The sequence below is a fragment of the Periplaneta americana genome, chromosome 4 (genome assembly GCF_040183065.1).
Source record: "Periplaneta americana isolate PAMFEO1 chromosome 4, P.americana_PAMFEO1_priV1, whole genome shotgun sequence".
NCBI lineage: Eukaryota > Metazoa > Arthropoda > Insecta > Blattodea > Blattidae > Periplaneta > Periplaneta americana.
In genome coordinates this window covers 139906003-139922722 of record NC_091120.1, presented here as the reverse complement: position 1 = coordinate 139922722, position 16720 = coordinate 139906003, and the positions used below count along the sequence as shown (strand labels likewise).

At 35.3% G+C, this 16720-nt stretch overlaps 1 protein-coding gene across 1 annotated transcript in view; it reads left to right on the top strand.

The window, feature by feature from the left end:
* The window catches only part of Ino80 (chromatin-remodeling ATPase INO80), a 454888-nt gene that overhangs the window by 290197 nt on the left and 147971 nt on the right, over positions 1-16720 (top strand). Inside the window, exons 24-26 of the mRNA XM_069824011.1 lie at positions 957-1115; positions 9399-9501; positions 11914-12020. Coding sequence (XP_069680112.1) covers positions 957-1115; positions 9399-9501; positions 11914-12020 — 369 coding nt within the window. The remainder of the gene's footprint in view (positions 1-956; positions 1116-9398; positions 9502-11913; positions 12021-16720) is intronic.

The window sequence follows — 16720 nt, the reverse complement described above, 5'->3', positions numbered from 1 at the left end:
GCTTTGCTCTTTCGGGGTATTTTAATGTAACGTTTTTTTAACGTTTAACTCATTGAGTTTTCCTATTTATTAATTATGATAATAATAATGGCTTTATTTAACCTGGCAGAGTTAAGGCCGTATGGCCTTCTCTTACACTCAGCCAGGATTAAAACTTGCTTACATAGTTGAACATACAACTGAATCGAATTTAAGAAATTACATACAGATACGATTTACGTATTGAGATCAAAAGAGATAGTTACATAAAAATTTACCTCATAAAATAAAAATAAACACAATGGATACATATTAATGTTGTTAGAATCAAATACGAATCACATAAAATCCGAAGCCGATAATTCAATAAAAGATGTACACAATAAAAATAGAAATAAACACATTGGAAAACATATTAGTATTAAATAATAAGTAAGTAGAATTCACATAATTAAACGATAAACCGACAATTGAATAAAATATACACATAAAAATAAAAATAATAAAAAAAAACAGCACAGTGGAGTACATATTGGTGTTAAGTGATAAATAAACACGATTTATATGATTACACAATAAAAATAAGAAACAAAAAATAAAAATAAACACAATGGAATACATTGGATTAAATATTTTCAACGCGTTAGGTCTGGCAACTCAGCATAAGATATTCTTGTAATTTACATTTAAAAGAAATCATAGTTCGGCAGCCCGTGACTTCAGGCGGCAGAGAATTCCAATGACGAGAAGTAGCAACAGTGATAGATGAAGAATACAGAGATGATGTGTGGAGTGGAATTTCTAGCGTGTTATAATATTGTGACCGAGCATTTGAGTTATGATAGCGAGAAAGATTGTGGAATCGAACAAAAAAGTAAGAGGGAGCATGTTGTACACTCAGAAGGCGTAGGCCTGTAACTAAATATCTCATTTAGGATCGGTGTTAATTGAAAGTTTGTTTTCCATTTATGTTCCAGGTTATCTTCTATGACAGCGATTGGAATCCTACAGTGGATCAGCAAGCAATGGATCGAGCGCACAGACTGGGTCAAACCAAACAGGTGACCGTGTATCGACTGATATGCAAAGGAAGCATCGAGGAAAGAATTCTACAACGAGCAAGAGAAAAAAGCGAGGTAAGCATCCATAACCATATACTGAGTGTGATCTCGCACAGAGTGTATTATACCAAATGCTACAAAGTGACAGGATGTGTGTAGACCAATAGTACAGACATTTTTATTAAACGGATTATATGCCATTTTGGCACTATGCCCATCAGTCTTAACGATGCGCATGGAGGATATCGTATACACTACTCTCCCAGTGGCGAAATGTAAGAATACTATTGATATGTAAGATTTTTTTTAGGGGAAACGGTAATTGCGTCTACTCTGTAGTCAGTTTCCCCACAGACACCGGTGTAATTCAGTGGTAACGAGCTGAACTCTTGATTCGAATCTGGACTCTAACGTGGGTTCGATTTTCGCTTCGGCTGAGTAAATGTATGTTTTTTTTTTTTTAAATAACACATACTCAGGGTGCGAATTAAGATTTTTGATGAGGGAGGGATAGAATCCTAGATGAAGAATACCATACATAAAATTATTATTATCCTCATTGTATACGGCTCAACTCTTGGTCGCACTGAGTTGCTTGTCTTACATCTTGATCATAATAGTAATTACATCCATGAGCAGGCTTAAGATAAGATGTGTAGTTCCTAAGTTATTGATTGTTGTCAACTTGCTGGTGATGATAATACATCAATATTATTTTCTTTGCATACTTTATAATTTATAAAGTACATATACTCGTATTAAAACAATTATATTTTGTGAGGGAGATAGAAGTTGTCCCTGGCAGGGATGTTAATATGAATTTATGAGAGGGGGGGTAACTTTCCAACAGGGGGGGAAATCCGCCCATACCCCCGCTAATTCGTACCTTGCACGTACTTACTCGTACGTTTTATGCGTTTGCAACAATTCACTTCCTTCATATTGCGAGTGATAAGGTCATTTATAGTTCATTTTCAGCAACTATTACCCTAGATCATATATATATAACAGATTGCTCATCCCTATGTTAAAATCGGTAGCACTTTGAAGAGAACAACCGCTAGGACCGCCACCCGTCCGCCGTAAACGAACACGAGATGGCAGTACAGTCGCTAATGCAATTCAAATGGGAGTTATGACGTGACTCCTTATGTAACAACTACATGACAGCATAGTAAACCTGACAAAAGTTGTTATCGTTAGAGCCTATAAGACCAAGCAATCTGGGTATGTATGATCTAGGCTATTACTAAAAGAGACATATGCTTACATTTTACATTTGAAATTAGTTACACAATAGCCATAATGATGGTGGTGATAATAATAATAATAATAATAATAGTAGTAGTAGTAGTAGTAGTAGTAGTAATAATCATTCAATCAATCGATCATTCAACCAATCAAACAGTCAATTAAAGGACATTATTGAGCATGTCGATTTCACAAAACGCTTCCACTTTATTCTGTCTTTTGCTAGTTTCTCCCAGTTGATAATTCCCATTTCCATGCATTCCTTCTGAATTTCATCTTTTCCTGTACTTCGAGATCTTTCCTGTGGCCTTGTGTTGTTAAAGATGTTCATATATATATATATATATATATATATATATATATATATGTATGTTTGTTTTACGCTGCTGGAGTCATCCATACGTATAACATGACCTGTCCATTGTAATCTTCTGGTCCGTATTACATCTAAACTTGACGATTGATTATAAAGTGTGTGAATATCATTATTATGCCGAATTTTCGACTTGTTTTCAAGTGGGTCAAAATTGGGCCAAAAATTTTCCTCAACCCTATGTTTTTAAAAACCACTAATTTGTGTTTTTCCTTTTATTTAAGTTCCATGTTTCCGATCCATATAATAGTAGAGGTTGGATTAGTGTTTTGTACAACATAATTTTTAAATTTCTGGTTAAAAAACGGGAAGATAATAATTTGTGAACAGCATAAAAAGTTTTGTTTGCATTGTGTAGTCTGTTAAGTATTTCATGTTTTCTGTCATTAGAATTGTCTATCAAAACACCAAGATATTTGAACTGGTTGTCTGTTTCAAAAGTATAATTTTTTTATTTTGAGGCTATTGGGGATCCTTTTTGTTTTAGTGATTACCATATATATTAGTTTGTTTTACTCTCTCTAATAGTAGTGGTAGTGGTAGTAGACTACTTTCTGTCTACGTCTTTCTCAACTAAGCGCCTTCAAGTATTTCGTGCGCGTTCTCTCTTTCTACAGTGTTAGGGTTTCAGTCCATTGTCATCATGTCTATATCGTACGGAGGGAATGAAATTATTTACGTATACTGAAATAATAAACTGAATTTTCCGTTTCCTTTGTTGTACACAACAGGAATTCATTATAGTCCCAAAACATTAGGCACCCTGCCTATATAACATTATAAATTTACAATTTGAATAGTTTTTATAAGTAGCCATAGATCTTTTTTTTAGTCGGTTATTTAGTGATGCTGCATCAACTACTAGAGTACATTATTAAATTTAGCGTCGATGAGATTGGTGATAACTAGATGGCATTTGACGAGGTTAGGCCGACGTTTCGCTATCGATTACCTGACATTCTCCTTACAGTTGAGAAATATCTCTGAAAAAATTGAACCAGGTAATCATCCGAAGTGGGAATCGAACCCACACCTGAAGATAACCCTGAATAAACAGGAAAATGTGCTATCATTTGAGCTGCGTTGGTGGCTCATATGTTCTTTAACATTAATTGCGTCTTTGGAAATTCACTCATGCGTAGGAAGGGGTTTATAACTAGCAATCATTCATTCTTTAAAATGGGGTGCCTGTCTTGTGTAGTTATTTAATGGTAGGGTAAAATAATGAAAAATATAAAATTAAGATGGATATAACAGATTAAATCTCCCCTGAAGTCGAAACAAATCAAATAGTCTAAACGTCTGAAGTTAAGCTATGCAGGTGGAGGAATCATTTCTCTATAAAATATGAACTATACCATTTCATATGTTACTTATTCTACATAGGGGCTATTCCATCTCAAATCGACCGAAATATAGAGAAAATTGACCTTGCAATTTTTTAATACAATGAAACTTTTTCTGTCCGTTGACAACTGTGATACAATGCTTTGTACAAAGTTTGAGGCATCAGAACTTCATAGTGTTTAAATTTAAAATATTTAAATTTATCGTAGTTTCATAAAATTAGCAACTTTGAACTGTTGTGGCTCCGAAACCCTTTCACCCATGATCAAAATCATGGTTTATTTTGATGCTGAGAAATTAAAGTTTATATTGACATGTAAACAGTTTTTCTTGCTTTTTATGGAAATGGAGAAATTTAGATTTTTCTTCGTTAAGACGCCTTTGACCACGAAAAAATATTTTTAAAATATATGGTTAGATTTCGCATTGAAAGTACAAATAAACATATTTTTTTACTGGTGCACCTTTGATAAGAAAGTATTGAAAATATTAAATAAAGAAAATAAATAGTACGCGCGTGAACTAACCAGCTGACTGTGAGGTAGGAGCTAGCCGAGACAATCAAGGCCAGGAGACAAACACGTGATGTTTCGTCTAGTAGCGCATAGCTGGGCTAGCTTTATCACAATTTTTCTAAACACAGGAGTAAAATGACGCCCCACGCTCGCTTATCTTCATCTCTCGGCCAGTGCGTGCGGTACTGCGCCGTTCAAGTCTAGGCGTGTGAAAATAATCTATTTAATACCCTCAAAACTTATTGCCTAGCCACTAAGCAAACAATGCCGAATCCCTCTTAATAATGCAATGTTTTTTCTCAATATTTTTGTACATTTTTACAAATGGCCAAAAAGCCTAAAAGTAAGTAAAATCAGATTATCTGTCTCTCTGTATACAATAAAAATAAGGATCACTTCTTAACATAACTTACCAAATAACAGCTTCAAAATGAGCTCTCGTTCAATGTTCTGCAGTAAATGGTTCCAGAGTTCTGAGCGCTGAAAGAGGCTTGTTTTTATAAAATACGCTAAATTTGTCGCTCAATAGTACGAAAACCGTTTGACTTTCGATAGTATATTTTTGAAAATGCACTGTCCTCAGCACCTTGTATAAATAGGGAAAAAATTAGAATATTAAAAAAATGCGAGGTTTTTTACTGATCGATTTCATATGGAATAGCCCGTATGCAAGAAAACTTGTTAAGTTTTGTTTTATTTTAATTTAACCGCCATTATTTGTTTTTGATTTAAAATAAGATTCCATTAATTTTTACTAAAAATGTTATATTTCCTGTGTGGATGGAAGGAGTGAGAAGGTGTATGGGGCTGAAAGAATTACAAGATACAGATGCGGTGGCTAGGGAAATGTGGAGGAAACAAATTGGTTTACAAGTTTGTTTGATTGAGGAAAACTACAGCACTGTAGAAAATCCTAAATAAAAAAGTATATATTTCATGTTCAAGACTCCCGGGAAAATCGATATCCTAGATACTGAATATTATGGAAAGAATCTTACGAATAATTAAGAAAAATCGCAGTACACGGACTGCATGCCCGAAACAGCTTTTTATGTCTCGTACTTCGAGATAAACTCTAAATCGACTTTTGCAATTTCACAATCCTTCTCTCCATACTTTGCATAATAAGAAAATAAAAGCACGGTTCTTCTAATGTTCAACCTTACGTGATATGATACAATATTGAAGTTTTTGTCCCTAATATGTATACAGTATTTCTGCATAATTCTTTCTTTGTTACATCTCTTTGGTTGTAACACGTTGAAGACACGTGTGCACTGCAATGGAAGTCGTGTTTTGGCAGGCCACCCACCTGTCATTGTAGTCGCCGAAACGTGATATGATGGACATGTGTCAAAGTGACGCGGAAGGCAGAGACCCCCCCCCCCCCAATTAATTCGTGCGTTCACACATCAGTGCATACACTAAACCCAAACGACGTAGCGTCGGGAAGTAAACTACCACTGTTGTATCGAAATAAGTCTCTTATTGTCCTTTCATCTGTTACAATAATTGGAAACGCAGCGAAAATTCTGAAAAGACATAGCGAGGGACTACCGTGTCGTGCCGTCAGCATTACCAAGGAGGCTTCGGAAAATATTGCGTTGACAACGATCATCCATATCATAAGCGGGTTAGAACTCGGTAAGGTGGTTTCCATTTAGCGCCATTGTTGTGGTAGGTAATAAAATTTATAATTGTCTCGTTTCATTATTGGTATATTTGTGGAAAAAGTTCGGGGTAGAAGAAGATAGACTTATTGGATCGTATGCGGTGATGAAGAGGAACTCGGGAAAGAGAGAAAATTGGAGAATGCTGGGTTTGCAATGAAGGACTTGCCCTTGGGCAGTAAACATTGAAAGAATGAGTGGTTTTATAGGCTGAACAACGTAATTCTAAGATAGAGAAGCTTTTTTAATGTTCTAACTGTAGATAACGAAGAATTCCCTAAATTTTATATCCTTTAAAATGTAATTTTGGACTCAACCTTTAAGATTTTCGGAAAAGACTGATCCAGTGATTCAGCATGTGTAGCTAGACTAATAGTGATATTTTTAAAATGTAGAACTATCCCAGTAGCACGTACTCGTAGTTTTATGTTTTCTGCAGTGGAGCATATTGAATAAAACCATAAAAATAAAAATATATGTATAGGCCTGTCAATTGACATATTTTATTCACCGAAACAGTCGCCTTGGGTGGCACAGACGGTATAGCGCTGGCATTCTGTGCCCGAGGTTGCGGGATCGATCCCGGCCCACGTCGATGGCATTTAAGTGTGCTTAAATGCGACAGGCTCATGTCACTAGATTTATTGGCATGTAAAAGAGCTCCTGCGGAACCAAATTCCGGCACACCGGCGACGCTGATATAACCTCGACAGTTGCGAGCGTCGTTAAATAAAACGTGATTTAAACAAATTTCGCGGGAATATGAATCGTAATAAAAGAAATAAATTTCGACGTTAGTGGTACAAAAATACGACAAGTTCGTAATGATGTTACTGAACAGGAAATGAGATGCTTTCATATCATAATTCGTGATATTTGGTATGATTAAATCGTTTGTCGTTACATGTGTCATTTGTAGCTTAAACCTACTTCCTAGAAAACAGCGATCTATTTCGTGAAAGTGGTTTATAATTTGTTCATGTCAAAATATGAGTTGAAGTTTTATTGTAATGTTTTATTTGCTGACATCGGAAATTACAGCCATTAATATCTATGGATCTTTGTCACTCTTGTTTCATTTTCTTCCTCTGTACACTCCAACATATATTTAGATTTATTACCAGTTCTGGAAATTTAGAGAAATGATGAATGTCTATGTTATAAGAAATAAGTTTAGGCCTACGTTACGATAAAAACTACTAGATCGATTCTTTTAGATGAGTTGCATGATGAAATCAAACCAGTTTGAATTCATATACCGCTTATTACACAGCAACATGAACGACTTGTATACCACAGCATGTTCCACTACATTGTAATCCATGACCACACGCATTTGAAGACTGCCAAATTATTTTATCTTATTGAACATTTTAACCACCAGCACATTGTTCGTCATTTTTACTGCTGTGTACTTGGTTATTTTAGATTTTGTTGTCATGCGTGCGTTCATAACCATATGTGTTTGTATTGGTTACCATTTCAACTTCGTTTGTCCAGACATATACTCCAATGATTGTATACATATCAGAAATATAAGTGTTCACCTTGTGTTTCCGTCACCATGAGACCTGAAGATGCCATACTTATGGCGAAAACTTTCGTCTTTCACTATGTATTACCTTATGTCATAACTTAATAACTTGAATGATTGTTCTTGATAAGTAACTTTGACGGTAATAAGCACATAGCCTATATATTTAAAATTGTATAAACGAGTATGTCTGTCGTTTTCATGCTGCTGGAATATCTGCCATACCTTATTTTGTGTTTGCGTGATCCGTTAGCTCTGATACCATAGTTTTTGTAATGACTTATTTTACGATGCGCTTTATCAACTTCGATAGTTATCTAGCATGTGAATGAAATGAAGGTTATAATGCCAGCGAAATGAGTGAAGAATCCACCGCCGAAAGTTACCTAGCATTTGTTCTTAAAGGGTTGAGGAAAAACTACGGAAAAAATTGTTAACCACATAACTTGTCGCAAGAAGGATTTAAACCTAGGTCAGCTTGTTTCACGTTTAGACATGCTAACTATTCCTCCACAGCAGTGGACGATTCCATAGTTAATCCATCCCCTTCTTTAATCGTTTAGTTGATAACAATATCAGTGTTTTTTTAATAAAAATTAATGTCTATATTAGTTACAGCCAACTACATAGTTAAAATTGGGAATCGTTATTCCCATAAAAATTTCATTTGTTCTATAAAATTAGTGGTTATTTTTCGTTCATATTCTATGGTCATCGTGATTCAGATGTACGCTGTAATACGAGTATATCCGAAAATTGACATTGTTATTGATCTGTAAAAATGTAATTCAGTCATTTTCTAGATGAAACTGCTAATCTAAACCTTTGGGTACAACGTACAGTACATAAATTCACGATCTTCGTCTTCTCCACCACCAACACCAACAGAACCGACAATATAGAGCAGCGTTGTCAGACAGAGACTAAACGGAGCGGAGCGCTCCTCTAGTCTCGTTGCGTGCTCCGGTGTTTCCACAGACATAAGCAAGTTCACGGTCCGATTCTAGCTCCACAACCGGTTTTGGAGCTTACAGCTCTGACACTACTGATATAGAGGGTTAACATGAATGTCTATTCCTGTTTTCTAAGATTTGTGTATCAGTCAGTGTTGTTCTCCCTGCGTTGTACTTTTACTTGGTTTGTATGTTAACATTTATTTCGTTATGTTATCTTCAAGTTGCAGGTCTATTTTCTCTCAATTTATTTCTTTTGTCTTTTCAATTGAAAATAAACAATTCCTGTCGATAAATTTTTTTTTCTATTAATCTACGTTCTGTTACTGATCTTAAGAAATTTTACAAATTTTGTTTATTGCATTATATAATGATATCTCATTAACTTAGCTTTTGAAATTTGTGAAATTAAAATATTTCACCTCTTCTATTTTATCTTCTGAAATTGTTTGCTTTTATATTTTCCTTCAGTGGATACTATTTTTATGTTTTAATTTCGTTTTTCAGAAGTTTATTTTCGGATTCACACAGAAGGATCTTGATGTCACTGAATATTTAATATTTGTTATTATTTGGGGATTAACGTTTCAAAGTACGGTACATGAAGGGTCTTATATTTCTACAGTATTTAGTTCGTTATTTTGTAACAGTACAGTACATTGGTTTCAGAATGCTGTACATAATAATTAATTCTTTCTAACATCTCTAATTTCAGATTCAACGTATGGTAATCAGTGGTGGCAACTTCAAACCTGACACTCTGAAACCAAAAGAGGTTGTTTCCCTTCTTTTGGACGACGAGGAAATAGAGAAAAAATGTAAGTATGGATATTATATTGTGACTTTAGTTTTCATATTATCTGAACTGGTTACTGAATTTCCCTTTCATACACTGCTAGTTTCAATTCCCCTAGCGGTGACTAGTGTAAACTGGTAGTATGAGATGGAGTGGTGCCTGATATGTTATTTATAAGTTATAAGGTGGGCTTAATTTTCTCATTTATTCTCTACTGTATGTGCAGTGATTGTAATAAGACTTACCCGCAATACTCTAAGGCCAAAAAAATGTAGATAATAGCAGGACCCATTCAAAGTTATGTTTATCGTTGTTTATGATTATGAAGGTGTATTAATCCCTCATAATGGTCATGGATGCTGCATATTGCAGTCACTTTTGAAACGCTATTTACTGCAAGCAGTGCGCCAGAACCACTGGAATCTCTCGACTATCCATCCCATTGAGGTTCACGATGCTAATCATGTGGCTGCCCAAGTGATTAATTTATTTAGACGGAACTGTAAAATTTTATAGCATCCTCCGTATTCTCCGAATGAGTCTCTGCGACTACGAACTACCGTTAGATGAAAGAACCACTGAGAGGGGCACACTTTAGAAATAGGCAGGCCATTATAACAGTTCTAGAACAGTCAATTAAAAGCTTAGAGCAAAGTGATGCTGTGGATGGCAACCGTCGCCTTCCAGGAATGTGTCGACGGGTACGTGGTACTGAAGGAGATTACTTTTAAGATATGCAATAATAATAATAATAATAATAATAATAATAATAATAATAATAATAATAATAATGGTTTTATTTAGCTTGGCACATTTATGGCCATAGGGCCTTTTCTAACACTCAATCAGGAGTAAAACTACGGTATAAAGAACATTACAAGTATGCCAATTGTGAATAAATAAGTATTATTTGTTCCTAATGAAAGTGTTGCCACTAATCTTCGAATGACCCGTATATACAAATCATAAACACCATATATAAAATGAAGCGGTTGCGATTCTCGACAGCTCATGTCTTATTCTCCTTTTAAAACAATCGTCTCAGCTTATTGTAAACAATGAACGAAATTAAAATCAATGAGGTGCAGGTGAACCTCACAGTTCGTGTGGTTGCATGAACGTTTGTGAAGTATTCTGCTAAGAAAAGGAAACTTGTAAATGGCTAAGTAGTTATATTTTATTTTCCCAGTTATATAACTAAGCTAGAAAGAAAACAGTAAGTCAAGAAAATATTATGTATGTAACATATTCGGAACAGCCACAGAAATAAAATTGAAAGGGTCATGGGTTGAAGATCGCTGTCTGAAAACATTAGTCACAAGCTGCAGGCATCTTCGTTGTCATCCGGCACCGGGTTTCCCCTTCTCCCCTTTTCGTCTTCATCATCATCCTCACCCATTCCCTACACTACACTTCAATAACACAATCAGAAGAATATTACGCAATATAACGTCAACATAACCACTCCTAAATCTAAAAACTTCGCTAACACAGTCAGAAGAATAACACGCAATCTATCGTCAACACAACCACTCCAATAGATAGACTGAACTGGACTACAGAGCGTGTGGGAGGCAGTTTGCAGCTTGTTGAATGGCCTTCGTGCCGGTCGCGCCGCCTGGTCGGCCTACATTATGTAAGCAAACGCTCTGTAGTTATGTTGTCATGTTGGATTGAAGCTTGAGCTATTCGTACTACTGACAGTACATTTTAAAGTAATGACATGAGAATATACCGAACTATAAAGAAAAAGAAATTCACGTATTCTTTGTTATGTTAGTTATTTTCACTATAATTGGGTTTTGAAAAGTCTGAGATTTTAATCCGTCTGTTGATATTTAATATCTCTGGCGTTTCAGAAGAATGGTAACAAGTTTCATAATCAGGGTAATATCACTCATGGCCTTCCGGTTGCATTGTCTGTTCGATGTTTTGTCAGGTGAGAATAGCTTTACAAAAATGTATGTAAATTTTGTATAAACATGGCAAGTATGTTAATATAACATAGAAACGCGTATGTATGTACTGTAAGTTTAAAAATTGGTGTGTTTGCATAAATTTAAGAGATTGAAAAATTCTGAAATGGGTTCAAATGTAGTCTCGTTTAGGTCAGATCAGTGTACCACAAAAGAACGCAACTCCTTTAAATGTATATGCACATACGTAAGAACTGCTGTAATCTCTTGTATTTTTACACGAACATTCTGAAATACTATCATGAGACAGGTTTTTGCAATCTCTGATTCGAATCTCTATCTAAATAATTCCAATCGTGAGCCCGTGAAATTCTGGACGTTTGGATGTGATACTGCGGAGATTTCCCACGAGATTAAATTATACGTTGATTTTTAAGTATTTGCTTTGAATAATTGTCTTGAATCCAAGGCATGTGGATGCTGCAGAAGATGCCAAATCTTTCTCTTTTCTGATTCAGATCGCCAACGACAGGCAGAGAGACGGACCCAGGAAGAAACTAGAGCTGATGTCTATCGGGAAAGAGACAGAGAAAGGAAACGAAAGCAGTACCTGGGCATGGTCAAAGTAAGTACTCTCTTGAACAAGCCATTCTCAATCGTAACTTTTTGTTCAGTTTCACTGGTTAAGGGGAGAGAATGATATATATATTTTTTTACCTGATTGGTGCACATTTTTCATTTCTTGCATGTAGAAATATCACTGCAACAACAACTTAAATTCGAGATTAGGTTTTGAAACAAAAAATACATTTTTGAGGACCTAATTTTGAAAAAGACTTCCAGGATGTAGTAATTCACTAAAATGAATATATTTCTGAACTTAAATTCAAAATTTCTATGACATTTTACCGCTAAAAGCGTGTTTTTTAAATGTCTGGGGCACAATTTTTTATATTGGCTTCCATAATTTTAAGATAAACAATTGTATTTTAAGAATGAAGTTTGGAGACACTTTTATAGAAATGTGGAGACATATTTTTCCATTGCATCAAAATAACAAATTGCAGAGAAAAGATTCCTCGTAGTCTAAAAAATGTGTGTTACAAATATCGTGCATATAGCGTTGATAGTTCAGAAGATATATAACTTTTTGTATGAGAATAGAGCAGAAAATTAAAGATGTGGGATATTTTGCACCAGAGCTTTAAAAATGGCTTCACAGCAGCTAACAAGGCCATAAATGCGCATAACTTTCATGCAATATATTTTTTATATATCAAAGGTTATTTTAAGATTTTTTTTTTTTGATTTACTGTTTTTCCACCATATTTAACCATCCATTCCCTTGAAAACCATGTGCGCTAGGGCGTTAAAAATATCGTCGCAATAACTGACAAACATAAATGCGCATTAAATTACATGGAATATGTTTTTCACTTATTAAAAGTGTATTTAAAACTTTTTTTTTATAAATTATTCATTGGTTTACCATGATATAAAAACCATCTTCTCCCCTTAACATAATTCGATAGAGCTGAGACTCAACAGAAATAATTAACTCTGAAAGTAGTGTTTTCTTTCTTTTCCCTCCTTCTTCAGCAGTAGCATTATGATAATGAAGAGACTCATTTTATTTTAAAATAATCCCACATCTTCTTTCAAGAGCATTTGATTGTGAGTATAAATACTTATTTCTATGAAAAAGTATTTGTGTATTTATAATACATATTTTCCTTTGTTACCCGTACAAGAGTAGGACTCTACGATGTACACTTGATCAAAATGAAAGTGGCCGGCGTCTGAGAGACTAAGTTCGAATCGTATACTTCCGTGAGCGCTCGGTACAGCCAGGCTTTGTTCAAAAGATTGCGTATTTTCCTCTAGTAGTTATAATGGAGAACACAACTATTAATCACTAAAATCTTCCGAGAAAATAATTCATATACGAGATTTAAAACAGACACATCGTTCAGAGTGTTTAAACAGTGAATATTGTAACACAAACACTATATACTGTATAACAGGTTCTCAAGTGGAGTATGACCATTGCTCGTTACAATGCCATTCTGACTGCAGTAAAACTCTTATCGTAGTTTGTAGAGCAATAGCTAAAAGTTCGTGAGGTTGTAAGTTCAAATCTTCGTCGCATTTAAACACGCATAAATGCCATCGACATGGGCCGGGATCGAACTCGCAACCTCGAGTGTAGAAGGCCAGCGCTATACCAACTACGCTACCGAGGCCGAGCGTGGGTTCGATTTCCACTTGGGCTGATTACCTGGTTGGGTTTTTTTTTTCGAAGTTTTCCCCAACCGTAAGGCGAATGTCAAGTAATCTGTGGTGAATCCTCGGTCTCATCTCGCTTTCACCAGTGCCGTCGACGCTAAATAGGCCTAATCTAGTAGTTCATATAGCGTCGTTAAATAACCAACTAAAAGTGAACATCATTGCAACTTAGCGCAGCAGGCCGATGCAACATATCATTAGTGGAAAAATAAATGAAAGTGAATATCATCGTAAGTTATGTATTACATTCAAGATATTACTAGTAGCTTGAGTAACGAATTCTTCATTTATTTTCGTGCATGGTTACGATATTAATTAAAAGTTCAAGTTCTTTGTTTTAGGATATGCTAAGATGAATCTCATTAAGCGGCAATCTGCGATTATTTGAAATCATACAACCACCAGTCACTTAAACGGTCCATCTTTTGTATTAAAAGTTGTCTGTTGGAGGTATGATTACTGTAAATTACTCTGAAAATTTTTTAACAATGTTTACATTATTGCATTTGTCGCTTCATTTTGTGCAAGAAAAAAGGGATATAAAAAGGTTGGTAAGAATCTTATTCGAGGAAGTAGCAGTTTGGATTTTTTAAAATTAATTGGTCTGTAGCTACCGACAATATGAACAAAATCCGTCAAATAGCACAGCATTTCTATGCACAGACAGTGCCATGAACAAATTTTCGGATCTTGGGGATGCTGAGTGTATAAGTTAAAAATCTCCAAATACATTATTGTAATAATTCATGTAATGAAAAATGACGTGAATATGTTAGGAGAAAATCCACAATCGATTAGGGAAAACATGGAAATTTTACTTGAAACAAGTAAAAATATAGGTTTGGAAGTAAATCCCGAAAAAACAAAGTAGCCTATATGATTATATCTCGTGCCAGAATATTTTACGAAATGGAAATGTAAAAATTGGAGATTTATCCTTCGAAGAGGTGGAAAAATTCAAATATCTTGGAGCAACAGTAACAAATATAAATGACACTCGGGAGGAAATTAAACGCAGAATAAATATGGGAAATGCCTGTTAATATTCGGTTGAGAAGCTTTTGTCATCAAGTTTGCTGTCAAAAAATCTGAAAGTTAGAATGTATAAAACAGTTATATTACCGGTTGTTCTGTATGGTTGTGAAACTTGGACTCTCACTTTGAGAGAGGAACAGAGATTAAGGGTATTTGAGAATAAGGTTCTTAGGAAAATATTTGGGACTAAGAGAGATGAAGTTACAGGAGAATGGAGAAAGTTACATAAACACAGAAGTGCACGAATTGTAGTCTTCACCTGACATAATTTATGAATATTAAATCCAGACGTTTGAGATGGGCAGGGCATGTAGCACGTATGGGCGAATGCAGAAATGCATATAGTGTGTTAGTTGGGAGACGGGAGAGGAAAAGACCTTTGGGGATGCCGAGACGTAGATGGGAGGTTAATATTAAAATTAATTTTATGGAGGTGGGATATGATGATAGATACTGGATTAATCTTGCACAGGATAGGGACCGATGGCAGGCTTATGTAAGGGCGGCAATGAACCTGCGGGTTCCTTAAAAGCAATTTGTAAATAAGTTTGTTGTAAGTAATGAAAAGGTAAATTTTGATAATAGGCAGTGGAAAAATAATTTACATACTTCGTCAAATTAACGAATGTTATAGTTTATGTTATATTCCAAACATGTAGTTTAGCTTAAAGCAGTGATAAATTTATGGATAGGACGCACGAGAGCAAATAGTTGGATCGTATCCGAATAGGTAGACTTTTCTTAGTTTCCAAGTGAAAATCATTTTTATTATTATTATTATTATTATTATTATAGCCTGCTGTTATCATCATCATCATCATCACTGAAATAAATGGAATAATATGGCAATTCTGTTGAGAAAAACACTTCAGAAACATGAAGTTCACTTAGTGCATAAAAGCATGAATCACGTTATTCCATGTTTCAGTAAGGAATAATAATATTGAGCAAAATTTACTACTCACATTGCCTTATTATTTTACATCTTTAGTGAGTCAGTAGTAACAAAAATGTGAAAATGATTCATACAGTGTATATTGTATCTTAGAATGGCTGAACTAATGTGCTCATATTTCGGAAAGAGTGATTCATTGCATTTAATTTGTTTTCCTTGGGAAATTTACCCTTGTCAGCGTTTGATCTTTTTCACAGTTCAGCCTTAAGGTACGGTCACACGTCGCTACTTTTGTTGTTTAACTTTTTTACTGCAGCTGCAAAGTTGCGCGTCGTGTCCACACACCAGCCAGATGTAGCGAGCAGTGCGTTTATTTCGTGCTGCGCTAGCGATTGCGATTCTGTTCACACAAACGCTACTTTTTCAGCTTTCAGCTGCAGTTTCATTAAGTTGACGTTATTCTTATCATACAGTCGTCAGAAAACCACCAGTTTACTTTAAAATAAATAACACTACTACCTTAACCAATGTAGGCAACTCAGTTTTCAAGTATGCTACGGAAATCTAGGAAATAAATTGTGTCATCACATAGACTGTCTACGCGACTTGTGGTCGTACTTTCATTTAGCATACCGAGTTCCATCTGCCTCAGGAAAACCTTGTCAGAATAGAAATTGTCCCAGATAGAGTAATAATTCTCTTTGAAACTCATAGTTTAGGAGTCTTTGTAAAATGTTCTTTCATTGTTTCGCCATGAGTTGCAACCGTTCGTGAGTAGGATCGTGATTTCAAATCGGGGATTAAAGAAAAATAAAATTGGAAGACTAAGCATTATCTGTAGCCTACCACGTGTATTAATTCCTAAGTCTTATTATATTCATGGCGCGACAGCCCATGGAGGGCCAAGACCGATCAACCGACTGCTGGCATTACGTGTATACGCCTAGGCAGAGATGAACTAGTACGAGAGTATCGTATAATCAGCAAGATGATTCCTCAACTGTTGTAGCTAGCTTAATAATAATGCATGGCACTACAGCTCGTGAAGGGCCTAGACCGACCAGCCGGCTGCTGGCCTCATGCCCACATGCCGATGCAAAGGTGGACGA